At 45.3% G+C, this 13,629-nt stretch overlaps 1 protein-coding gene across 2 annotated transcripts in view; it reads right to left on the bottom strand.

Annotated features, from left to right (window-relative positions):
• The window catches only part of GALNT18 (polypeptide N-acetylgalactosaminyltransferase 18), a 317,789-nt gene extending 308,320 nt beyond the window's left edge, over positions 1–9,469 (bottom strand). The window contains exon 1 of one of the 2 annotated variants that reach the window (XM_079102714.1): positions 8,797–9,469. In XM_079102714.1, coding sequence (XP_078958840.1) covers positions 8,797–9,031 — 235 coding nt within the window. In that variant the 5' untranslated portion in view covers positions 9,032–9,469. The remainder of the gene's footprint in view (positions 1–8,796) is intronic. The other variant, XM_079102713.1, reaches the window with a different exon arrangement.
• Positions 9,470–13,629: the final 4,160 nt, after the last annotated feature.

Below are 13,629 nucleotides of genomic sequence, written 5' to 3'. Positions count from 1 at the left end.
AACTATGAAACAACCTAGGTGCCCTCAACAGATGGATATGTGTGTGTGTGTGTGTGTGTGTGTGTGTGATGGAAAATTACTCAGCTTTAAAGAAGAATGAAATTATGGCATTTACTAGTAAATAGATGGAGTTGGAGAATATCATGCTAAGTGAACTAAGTCAAACCCCCAAAACCAAAGGCTGAATGCTTTCTCTGATATGTGGATGTTAATTCACCATAAGGTTGGGTGGCTAAGGAAGAATAAGTTACTTTAGATTAGGTAGAGGGGAGTGAAGGGAGGAGAAGGGACATGGGGGATAGGAATGATAGTAGAGTGAAACAGACATTATTACCTCATGTACACGTATAACTGCATGACCCATGTGATCCTGCAACATGTACAATCAGAAAAATGAGAAATCACACTCATTTATGTATGATGGATCAAAATGTATAAATGCATTCAACTGTTATGTACAACTAATTAGAAAAAAATTAAAAATTAATAAAAAAAAGAACTGTCACAAAACTGAAATTGAAATGAGGTGAAAGAAAACTACATCTCAGAACTGCACACCCCCTGCCATGATCTGTCTAAAAATACATTTTAATCCCTAATTGCAGAGCCAAAAAAACTTCCAAAATATTAGCATTCGTATAACCAGGAATCCTTTGCTTAAAATTCCAGTCGACTGCACTCAGCAGAGTCCATAGAGAGGACACAGCCCCACAGAGAAGATTCCAAAACAGCAGTTGCTCCCAATCACTGCCACAACACACCGTGCTTCGGAACAGTTGTGAGGTAATTTGTTATTAACAATAATTTAAGTACCAAAGCTTATGAATGATTAACTTTAACTTTATAAATTAAAGCAATTTCAAGGTTATCACATTCCCTTGCATACTAATCTGCTTTCCTGAGTGAGAAAGACAGGGGAGCAGTGACAATGATCAGAATGTTGGGGCGTGCTCATCCGGGCCCTGCCGGAGGGCGCATGGCCTGCATGTGAAGACGTGTGTGAGGAAGGGGAAACACTGAGGCTCCCTACGCCTTGCACAATGGAGCTGACTCTGACCCCAAAGGCAAAGCAGGATTTGATAAGATAACCATCGTAGAAGCCTTGGAGAGATCACATCCCTGCCAGACTCAAGTCAGAACCCCCAGTCTTGGAGAGGCATTTGAAGTTAGCATACAAAGAACAGCCCACCATTCACTGGGTTTGGCTCAGACCTCAGCCATTCTATGTTTTGGTCCCTCCTTCAGCATGCATGCATCCAACATTGATGGGCTTCTGCCCGCTAGGTTCATGCATAACCCCCCCCCCCCCCCCCCCCCCCCCGCAGAGCCCACCATGCTCCCTTCTGGTTCATGAGTATGATCACTCACACTCAGCTGGCTGCTTCCCCAAAGGACCTTCGTGCAGCATTACCTCCAGCTGAATTGCCCTCCAGCGTGCTTCTCCATAGGGCAGAGGGTTGTCCCTGGATCCTGGATAGAATCCAAGCAACGAAAAGGGACAACAAACCTAAACCCATAGCAAAGCAATGGGTCACTCAGTTTCCTGAACTAAGCGAGGTCACAAATATTATAGTATGGCCATCAAGACGTTCCTGTAACCTTGTATGCGGCTCTGAATCTCTAAATACCTTCAGAAAATCAGACTGGCCTGACCCAAGTGGCTGAAGTTGACCTTCAAGGCCCTCACCGACCAGAAAACCAGACTGTGACTCTCCAACATTTTTCATTCTGAATTCTCCTTGAGATTCTACACCAACCTACTTATCAAGGGCAAATAACAATTTATGTCAAGTGAGTGGGAAAGAATGTGGAATTCATTTATTTTACAGCCTACACATTTCTGGCTAAAAACGAAAATTCTTTGGCCATGGGGAAAAGTGTATTCTTTGGCAAGGTTTTTCTGCCCTATGAAGATGTGGTCTTGGCTATAACAAAGGTAATTAGGCTCAACCCTAAAATCCACTATTGAACTCTTTCAAAATATCAATCACTGTTACTAATACAATTTTGTGTGCAATAGTTCATGCCAAAGGACAGATAGATTTACTCTTTAAATGATGCCCTTTCCTCCAATCAACTCCAAGCACTCGGCAAATGTTATATGTCCTTTTTCCAAAAGCTGCCACATCAAGGAGCAGATGAGAACATCAGCCAATTCTAGGCAACATCCAAAAGCTACAAGGGGTAGAAGATCATCTAGGTCTGGACATTTTCTGATGCTGGGGGACCATGTATGGCTTGTAATCATGGCAAACAACCTGCTATTATGGACCTGATGTACATTAATATGCACATAACATGCCTAATAAACTTTCAAGAAACAAAGTGCAGTTAATAACCCATTTCTCCCATTGTTGGGATGATCTATACTCAGTGAAGTGAGATAATGGATTTAGAAATTAGTCATATAATGTAATACATTATTAATCATGGTATTCAAAAGGGTAAATAGACGTTATAAGAACACCACCCAGGAATTCAATTTCCTTTTAGATTTGTTTACTCTCCTTAATTCTTTATGCTACCATCATCTTTCACAAAAATGTAATAGTCTGGTCTCTTCTCACAAAACAGTGATTCTCAACTTTTTTTTTTTTTAAAGAAGCTGATCCTTTTGAAAAAATGAAATATTTTACAGAATACCAAATATAAAACAGATGAAAGAGAAGGTGCATTGGTTGGAGAGGAGGAAACCAGACCAGGAAGGGGTCTAGGAGATTCCTCTTACCCTCTTGCTGACCAAACCCAGATCAAATCTTTTGGAAATTTAGAGTTCCTGGGGAAGCAGTTTGTAAACCAATGAACTAAGGCATCTATTAAAACAAAACTTATGTATATGATATATAATGCAGGTATCATGTATATTCATTAATTAATTTATTTAAGAAACCTATAAATAAAACACAAACCACAAACATGGATAATCCAAGAGAAAAATGGTCCCCACAAAGTAAAAACAAACATCAGGATGTATGTGGAGTAAAATCCATTTCGATAGTGATCAAAGGAGTTCAACCAAAAGACCAGAGCACTGGATAGTGATTCCATTTGCCCAGAAAAAGTTGAATGATAGCACTCAATGCTGGCCAGACTCCATGACACTGGTACAATAGTACATTGTTGGTAGCTGTGTAAAAAAGTTTTCCTTTTGAAAAATAATCTTTCATAAAAATGCTCATTTTGTCAGTAACAATCTCACTTCTGGAAACACATTCTTGAAAAAACTTTTAAACAATCATTTTTTTTTTCTAATTATAATAGCAAAACAAATATCCCATAATAGGGAAGTGGTTGAATGACTAATGGCATGTCAATGACGGAATATTCTGTAATCATTAAAATTACAGCATAAGGCCTGGTGTAGAGTCACATACCTACAATCCCAGAGACTCAGGAGGCTGAGACAGGAGGATTGCTGAGGCCAGCCTCAGCAACTTAGCAAGACCCTGTCTCAAAATTTAAAAATCAAAAGGACTGGGGATGTGGTTCCGTGGTAAAGCACCACCAGTACCAAAAACAAAACAAAACAAAACAAAACAAAAAACAGTATAGGTTCTACTGAAAGAGCCTCTATTCAACCCTACAGATGAAACATGCTTTCCATTTCCTCTCTAAAATAAACCCCAGAATGCCTTTGCCTTTGTCCATGCACACGGGCTTTCCTCAAGCATCCCTACTCACATCTCCTCCTAACTGTCAAGCTGTGTGCTTTCCAGCCATCCACTGGGATTCTTCCTAGTGTGTTTATACTATTTGCACTTGTCACCATAACTGCATGATTGACTTACATATTATGTAAACCAATGAAATATAACTGCTAAAAAGACAAGAATGGTTGTTTCTAAGAAAATGTAATGCTTTGGAAAGACTTAAACATAGCAGTCAAATTACATATCAGCAAAATCATTGCAAAAGATCAGACAAAAGTCATAAAAATTGAACATACAAGACCGACTGAGATGGCTTCCTAAGCACCTTTCAGTTCCCAGTGAATTTTAAAACAGAACTAGATATGAGTTGCTGTAAACAGGACACCAAAGGAGTGGTTTGTGCAATGAAGGGGAGAGGACTATATTGGCAGACTCACCCCGAAGACAAAACTTTGGCCTGCCATCAGAAGACTGGCCAATGTATGCATGTTTTGAATAACATTAGAAACATTTAATGCACATTTGTAATATTTTGTTTGATTTCCCTCTGGGACCCAATTTTTGAATTAATGGACTAAATTATACTCCAAACATGTTGAATAGGAGGGATTCATTCTATTGTCCTTTGAAAACCTTTGAAAGTCCACCATGACAGAGACAAGAACATCTAGGTCCACCACTATTATTCCCAATCACTCCCCCAGAACAGTGTCTGGTACATGTTAGGCCCTCAGGAGAAATATTGAACCAATAAACTATGCAGCAAATATGAAAAAATCCTTCTAGTAAATGCAAAGTGAAAAAAGTAGAATATAAAATGACTTCATCTTCATTTTTAAATATGAAAGCAAAGAGACAAAGCTTAAAGAAAAACTCAAAATTTGCAAAATAGTTATTAGACTATTTTTATTAGACTAGTTATTAGTTATTAGAGTGAATTATGGACAATTATATACATTTTTAAATATTTTCTTAAATATTAGCACATTCTTTTACAGATTCAAAAAGGTACTAAGAAAAGGAGAAAGCCACTTTTGTTTCTATTGGACTTCCAAAGTAAAAAGTTAATCAATACTTCCTTTCCCTAAATTCTGTAATACCAAGTCTTCCTGTAGCAAAACCTCTCCTTCATCTACCTCACCAACTCAAGGTCCCAAGACTGAACCTGTACTGATACTTACTTTGTGTTTCCAATCCATCAGGATTATTGTTTTAAAATCTGAAGTTACCTACCAGCTCATTTAACATCTACTTGGTTCAAAAAAAAATCTCAAAAATACAATTTGCATTCCCAAGAGATTCCCAAACACCATCTAATTAAATCATTCAATCAGAAAACAAATTAAAATGAAATATCACTGCAATCCCCAAGAGGAAAATAAACTTTTCAGTCATGACTAGAACAGATCTCTAGGGTGACGCTCCAAAGCCTCTTCTAATTGCAAGTTCTATCGAACATCCTGCAGAACATTCTGTGACATTTGCAGCTTCCAGGACAACTTTCCTTCCAAAGAAAAGAGAAGTGTGAGCAAGACTCCAAAGCAAAACATATCCTCTGAGGAAAGGCAACACTTTCATTAATGACTAATCAGGGCACTGGCCATCAGCACTGGGTACCAAATCATTTATCCACTCAGCAATCCAGGACCCACTCTATAGAATTGCAAGGACTGTGCTGGGTGGTCAACAAGCATTAGTTAAGTGAATGCAACCTCTGTCCCTCCTCAGGAAACAAAACAAAACCCAGAACTTCCTGAGTTTATCCAAGGTAAGCATCTCCACCCAGAAGAACTACTGACTCCAGTTGCCCCTCCATTACTCTTGAGGTCGCTCACTTTGACATCCATTTCCACCATTGCCCACTGACTCCTGGTGAGCACAATTTCCCTGTGACCCTTTGGCCCACTTAGGAGACAGTATAGTAAATGGTTAAGAACACCAACTCAGAAAAACAGAGCAGCAGATGCTGACATCTTCCCAGTCTCCAGAATCCAGAGTATAATATATCTATTATCCGTATACATTTAAAAAATAAAAAAGAACAAAGACCCTCTTTTAGTCAGCTTTTTTGCTGCTGTGACTAAAACACCAGAATGATTTTTGGAGGAAAAGTTTATTTAGGGGCTCATGGTTTCAGAGATCTCAGTCCATAAGTGGCTGGCTCCATCCCTCTGGGCTCAAGGTGAGGCAGGACATCATGGTGGAAGAGTGTGGCAGAGGGAAGCAGCTCACATGATGATCAGGAAGCAGAGAGAGAGAGAGACTCCACTCTCCAGATACAAAATAAATACCCCAGAGCCTCACCCCCAATGAACCACTTCCTCCACCCGCACCCCACCTGCCTCCAGTTACCACTCGGTTAATCCCACCAGGGATTAATTCACTAATTAGGTTAAGACTATAGCCCAATCATTTTCCCTTGAAATCTTGCATTGTCTCACAGTGAGCTTTTGGGGGACACCTCTCATTCAAACATTATAACAGACACTGAAATGGCCTGACCTTGGGCAAGTCAAATAACCTCTCCATGCCTTGCTTTCCATGTCTGTAAGTGGAGCTAATATTGCCTACCTGTGAGGTTGTGAGGAGTAAAAGGTAAACATGGGCAAAGCTCTTAGAACAGTAGGTGCCATCTAATTCCTCTTAGTTCAGCGATGTCAAGTGGATCGCGCAAACTGCTCTACAGAGGGGAGGGAACTTGACAGTGGACACACAGGCATGACCCATCACCAAGCACAGGAGTCTGATCTTACTGCCCTTTCCCCCTCTGCCTCACAGCATTGCATGGGACAAGTCCCCCTTCCTAGGCCTCCTGCCTGTGTACGCTCAGGGATGGCTCTGGCACCATGGAGGGAACTATAGTCATTGATACACTGTACTCCAAGTCACCTCTTGCTCCTGGCTGCCTCATATCTAGTCTTTCCTAAGTCTCTGACCTTCCCCACTCAACTGTGGGTTGTGGCTTTGACCTTTTTATCCTAATATTAGAGTCATTTAGGAATGTTCAGGGAGAAATCATACATATAAGTGAGAACAGGATCCATGTTTCAAGGATCCTGGTCTCTTTTTTACCCATCTCCCCAGTTGTTGTTGTTTTTTTTTTTTTTCAGGTATAAATTCAAAAGTTTTAAACAATACGTAGTTATAAGGTTTCCTGGAAGAAAATCACGAAGGCTCCCTTCAACTTCAACATTGCATGCATTTTCACAGGAAGCCTTATAAATCATGCCTCCTGGTCCACCATCTACTTGATGGGGCCCTTTGTGCTGAGCTCACAGGTTCCTAACTTCCCCTCAATGCTTCCCAAAGGAGTATCTTGCTCACCTCTGCCCTGACCAGACAGAATGACACAAGAAAATCATTTTGAACACACATACAAACTCACAGAATATGTGAATGAAATTCTCTTAAAATCTGTGGGCAAAACTAGGAGTGTCAAAGCAAGGCACGGCCTTGGGTCTCCTGCAGAACATTATGAAAAGCCCTGGGGCAAACACTGTACTTTTTTGCTGATTGTCAATCCAGACCCAAAGGATGAAGATGACAAGTAAGAAATAGCAGCAACAGGTAGCCATCAGAGAGACAATTTTTTGTCTGCCAAACCCAATGCCACCTTGAGAGGCAGAGGTAGGACTGAAGAAGAAACTGTCAATGATCCTTCTTCTGAGGAAGTGTCAAAGTCACCAGCTTGTTTTTAAGATTAGTCAAGAAGCACAATGGACACCTCTCCAGACTCACCTGAACCTGGCTGAGCCTTTCCTGGAAAGGAACTAACAGTTCTGGCCCCTTGGAGAAGTGCACACACCAGATTCAGAGAGAGCAGGTTCCTTCCTACCCTGCTGGCTAGGGCAGCAGGTGCAAGTATTGGAACCCAGACACCCACGTGTAACCAAGAGAGCTCCTGGGATAGGCAGACTTCAGTTCCGCTAATATTGTCAAGTTCTTCCATGTGCCGACACCAATGGTTGATGGGCCTGCCAGGTTTACAGGTGAACTAGGCTCAGTCCTGCCCTTAGAAGCGCCCATGCCTAGTAGAAAGCAGAGGACGCCAGGGAGCGACCAAAAGCAAGGGTGAGCATGAGGAACTCCTGTTGTGTGCACACGCCGCTCCAGTGCCCAGAACTCCATCCCTTCCTTCTGGCATTTCATCCTAGGGGGTCACCTCAGGAGAGTGCCCCGCACGCATCCCACCCTCCTTTGGGACCCCGTGACAGCTGGAGCGCACCCACCCAGAGCATCCTTGGACTCCAGGCCCACCCCGCATAGGTCTGTCTGCTCCACCCCAGCCACTCCCTGGGCCTGGGAGTGGAGCTACAGGAGGGATCCGCCTGTGCCCGGTCCTGGGCGACACCACCAGGAAGGCTCAGCCCAGGGCGGGTTCTATCCGTCCTGGGCGGAGGCACCACCGCAGTGGACAGAGCTCAGGCTCCAGCGCTTCTTCCCGGGTTTAACACCTGCTCCTAGGGAGGGAGGGTCCTAGACCAGCGGGCTCTAGTAGAGGTGAGGACCGCTATCGGTTTAATCCGTCACCCAGTCACAGATGCCGCCTGCGTTCCCAATCGCCAAGATCAAGCATAGGGAGGTTGGAGTTGGGGTTGGGGCTGGGACTGGGGGAATGCAATCTTCCTAGCCTGGGCTTGTCCCTCAGCAGGCGGGTCCTAAATGCCAATAGCTAGAGTCAAGCGGGTATCTCGTTGTTAATCCCCTACAGTAGCCAAATGAGCTCTTTTGCACTCCTGCCCTCTTGTACACACACACACACACACACACACACACACACACACGTCCACAGCACGCAATCCAAGCCGGACTTGTGTGCGATCCTGAAACCCGGCGAGCAAACAGCCTGGTGTCACACGCACATTCGGACACGTGCGCAGCGCGCCCCCATGTCGACTGTAAGCTGCCCACACCCGCTCGTGCAGCCCCGCGCACACACATATGCCCTGGGAAAGCGCGCAGGGTCTCATATACCGAGGGTCCTTCACCCGGTCAAGAGCTAAAACACCGGGTCCCCAGCCCACAGGCGTCTGCGGCCCCAGAGCCCGGCAGTTGCCGGGTTGATGCTCACTAACCCCACGCAACCCGCACAGCATGGGCACTCCCGGGTCTTGTGGGCGGCCCAAGTTTCCTGGGGCGCCTGTACCTTGGATGTGCTGCTTGATGACATTCTCCAGGTGGTCCAGTCGCTCAATAATCTTCAGAGTGTCCCCTTTGTCTTCCTCCAGCTTCTTGTCAGGCGCCGGCTCCTGCCCCCGCACATACACGCTGGCGATGTAGTTGGTGACCCAGCCCACGTAGAGCAGGCATATGATGTTGGTCATGCCGCTCAGGATCACGCAAGTGGACACCAAAGTTTTGGTCTTCCTGGTGCACACCATTCTGGACTCCCACCTCCATATAGAGCTCCCGGGGGCCCCTCCTTGCTGCGCGCCCGGGACTGCCCAGCGATAATACCCTCTAGCACGCCTGGGGCTGCCGGGCGCCCCAGCACTTGAGTCGCGAGGTTCTCCAAAACCGGGTACGATGGCTGTGGAGCCGCGGTGCCCAAGTTTGCAGCTCGCGCCTCTGACCACCAGGAGAGAGAGCTGACAAAGGAAATGAGGTGGATTTTTTTTCCAAATTAAAAATCCCTGAGCCTTTCTAGAACAGCCACGGATTGCCGGCAGCCGCGCGACCCGATACACAGGTCTGGGAAACTTTGCCACTGCCTCGGTCCGCGGCCGTGCCGCTTCCCATCGCCAAGCTCCGGCTGCCTTGGCGGTCCGACCGGCCCGCGCTGCTAGCAGGACCGCGGCGGCGGCAGCGGCGGCAGGGAAAGCGGCTGAGCAGAGCGGCCCGGCCCCCTCCGAGCGACAAGCGCCAGCACCAATCGCGCTCCGGCTCGGTAGAGGGGCCGGGGCTGGGCTGCTGCGGACCAACGAGGAGGGCGCGGGGGGGCGGAGTTCGCCCCGAGCCCCACCTGCTGGCCGCCCTGGCTCCCGCCCCCAGGGACGCTCCTGATGCCTCCACCCGTGCCTGCGCAGGCTGCCCTGACCCTAAGCTCCCAAAGATGGCTTGCAGCCAGTCCCAGCCTAGGTCGGCAGATTCCGCTTCGAGGGGAATTCCAGCTCTTGCTCTTGCTCTTGCTTTTGCGCAGGAATCCCTGGCTTCCGGGGATCTCGAGGTTCAGCTCCCCTTATCTGCCCTGACTGCGGGGCTTCTCACTCTGGTCCCACCAGAAAACTGACTCTTCCATCCTTTTGCCGTTGCTAGGACGCCGAGAGATAGCCTAAGGGATCAGGCCCTGTAGTCTTCCGCTCCTTCGGCCTCCACCCTGCCCTCTTTTTCTGGCTTCCTGGGTGTCACTAGACTTGGCAGATGTCAGAGGAGTCAAACCCCTGGGAATCTTCTGGAAGCAGAACTGGTAACCTATTAGATGTCTCTGGACCACCTATTCCCACTCCCAAGTTTTTTTGTTTGTTTGTTTGTTTTTTTAACTATCTAGATTTTTCTTTAAGTCAATGCTCAAAGGCCATGTCCTATAACCCCATTTGGGATCAGGTTCATCCCAGTGCATAAAGACTCTGCACCGAAATGCCCTGAAGAAAAGTAAGTGAGAGGGCACGCAAAGTGGAAGAACAACATGTACAGTCCCTGTACACATTGATTGCCCCTGCTTTTAACAATAGAGATGTGCTGGAGAGAACTGTCACTGAGAGCAGTGAGCAGGTGCTTACTCGTGTTGCCCCCTCTTACTGAACACCCACTTTTCAACATCTGAGTGGAATTCCTTTAACAGGAGACTTTTAAGACACAGATTTCCCTCTTCTTCTCTAAGTTGTATTCTTCCAGCCTGGAAGTTAGGGCTGCAACTTCTGCGTGCCCACCCTGAGTGCTATTATTCCAACCTGACTTGTTAAGACTCAGAGTGGCTCCCTCAATGGAAGTTTTCTTGATTCAAAGAAATACCCTCCAAAAGGAGGATTCAAAACCAAAGTGGCGGCACTTTATGGCCTGACCAGCCAAGTGTCCTTCATCCAGTGCTTTGCTGACAAAAACTCCCAAAAGATACTGTGGAAAGTAGGTGCCAACTAGGGGTCTGGGAAGATTTCTCTTCACCCGGGGTTGGAGGAGAGAATGGTGGGTGTGGTAGAGGAGGAAGAGAACAGTTTGCATCAATGACAGAAGAAAATGTGCAGTGTTTCTACATCAAGATAGACCAATCTGCTGCCTGCCTCCACAAAGGAGGAAGGCCTGGGTCTCCCTTTCTCCTCTTCTGCAAGCATAATTCAGCACACAAAGGGAGGACTTGGGTTTTCTCCAGACTGGATGGACTTAGCAGCAGTGGCCTTGGAGATAGCTGATGGCAGAAGTATCATCCTGGGTACCATTCTGCACTCTCTCCCAAAGGAGCCCCCAAAATTCAGCTCTTCCCAGCACTTCACAGATTAGTGTGAGAGGAGACAATTGTTGTTTTTCACATTCTCAGTGGGGTGGGGGGACCCTCCAAGTTAAAAAGATAAGGTTCAAGAAGAAGAAAACAAAGTGGAACGTATGACCTTAAATTTTGTACTAGCTCTAAGATAACGTGTGATTGTAGAGGGCATTAATATAACAAAAATACAGACAATACAGAGCACAGAACAGGTTCTCTTCTCTAAAACGCCACAGAGTTGAGTTAACCAATACAAAGAATATTCCCTGGAGAGGCAGTCAGACTCTGGGGTTCTAACCCCTGGACCATCACATATTAGTTATGCGAACTTGGACAATGTTCAAAACATTAGGAGGCTCAATTTACCCTAAGTATTAAAAAAATACTTCACTGAAGGACTTGTTTTGAAGATTAAATAATAGGATATGCCAGAAAGGTACACATCATGGGTGCTGAGGCTCATGTGAATCTCCTTCCTGGATATGGTCCCTCCTTTTCCAGGCCAGAGCACAGTCGCATGAACTTCATCCTGCTATTTGGCAATACTTGATTTTTCTACCAACCAGTATCAGTTCTGTCTCCTCTAATGGGAACTAATAGCAACTAAAGCTATAGGCAGCAAGGGGCTCATCTCATCTCAGCAGCTGGGCTCCAGTTCATTGGCTTTCTATTCATAATGTCTGTCTTAACCATCAGTAGTATAGTAGTCTGCACAGGTCGATAGGCTATTCAAAATGGAAGACTGGTTGCCCCCAGGACCCTCAACTTTCTGCTCCAAACCCCTTACCCCTTGGTTATAAACAAGGAAAGTGAAAGGGGACACAAAGATTTTACCCACAGAGTATTTGTAGAGTCACAGGTCAGAAGGGAGCCCCACACAAGCTTTCTTAGGAATGATTCCTGGAGATTCATTTCTTAGGTCCTCAGTTCAATTGCACTGAACAAATAATTATTGAGCCCCTGAGGTTTTATCTGAATGACCAGCTGACCTGACACCCCCAGTTTATTCCAGACATGTGGATATCATCTGAGCTTCATGGTCTAAATATGAACCTTTTTTCTGGAAAGTTGCTCTCATCCTAGACTGTGAAGACATTTCTGATTCTCAAGGTAGGTCATTTTATCTAACCTCTGACTGTTACCTCACCTTTTCTTTAAATAAATTCTGCTTCATGGATTCATTATCAGATCTCTGATAATGATAGTTCACCAGAATGAGGAGGTAATCGGATAATGAATGTGAGCAGAAACTCTAAAACAAAGTCTTTCTTTAAACTTCTGAGAATGTGAATCTGGTGTCTCCTTCCACTCCTGCCACAAGAGGAAGTGAGAATACACAAAAGAAGCTGAGATCCTTGGTAAGGTCTGCCCAGCACAGCCTTTGAACTTCGCCCATCTTTTACACTGGAGAGGCGGCTATCCTCCTGACGGAATAGAGGGTGAGCTAGTAGGACTTCCTACTCACATGCACAGCCTGAGTGTCATTCCACCAACACTAAGCTTTCATTCAAAATATCTTTGACACTAGAACTGAGAAAATCCAATCGTTAATGGAATTTGCCCACCAATTCATTATATTCCAAGGGGGTCCCCTGACCTGAGGCTTAAAGAGGAACAGTGAACCCATCTTGGCCAATGGCAGGAGTCTACTCCTCAGGGAGGAGTGTCAGTGGCCATCTATCCCACCAGATGGCAGCACCATGCAAAGCCTTGGGGCCAGAGGTGCCAACTAGGATACTGGGGCTAAAGGGAAAAAACAGGTCCTGATAGTGAAAAGCCTCAGGCGGTACACAGGTGAGATGGGGAGCGGGATTGCCAGGTTCCTAATAGAACCTGGGATCACTGGGCTTCCAGAAAGGACTGATACAGGTTCAGAGATAAAAGCCATGGAGAGCCAAGATTGGATTCTGCCAAGCTACATGTCTGAGACGTCAGTGACTGAAAAGTCACACTTCTAGGAGAGAGATGGTAATGAGAGGAACATTTGTTTGGTACCTATTAGGTGCCAGACCCAGGGTTTTCATATGTTGTCTTTGAAACACAGAACCAGTTGGCTGGGTTCACATTCCACTTTTGTCATTTAGTAGCTCTATGATATTGGGCAGATTATTTAAGTGTTCTGGGACTCAGTTTCTTTATCTGCAGTTTGGAGATAATAGTAATAACACCTACCTCATAAGAATGTCATGAAAATTAGTTGAATGAATGCATATAAAGCATACTAAAGGCACTATGTAACTATTGGCTATTGCTATTATTACTTTCTCTGAGCATCGAAATATCTAAAAGATAAATGAGAGAAGACTAGACACCCAGAAGGTGCTTTCCTGTAACTGGGAGCAAAGATTTCTCTTGATCCTTTTCTTTCACCTTATTCAAGGACTCAAAGCACCCCTCGTTGTACTTCAGGACAGATCCTGAAAGTAATCCTGTAACTACATCCACCTAACCAACTTTAGCCACTTAATTGTCCGCTAAATATTTTCTGAGCATCCACTCTGTGCTAGACTCAATGCTGGCTGGATACTGGGATCCAGAGGTGACTCATACACTGCAACACAG

This window comes from Sciurus vulgaris (genome assembly GCF_902686455.1).
Source record: "Sciurus vulgaris genome assembly, chromosome: 11".
NCBI classification, from domain to species: domain Eukaryota; kingdom Metazoa; phylum Chordata; class Mammalia; order Rodentia; family Sciuridae; genus Sciurus; species Sciurus vulgaris.
Note: the sequence above shows the minus strand (reverse complement) of the source record. Positions and strands in the feature narration are given on the sequence as shown.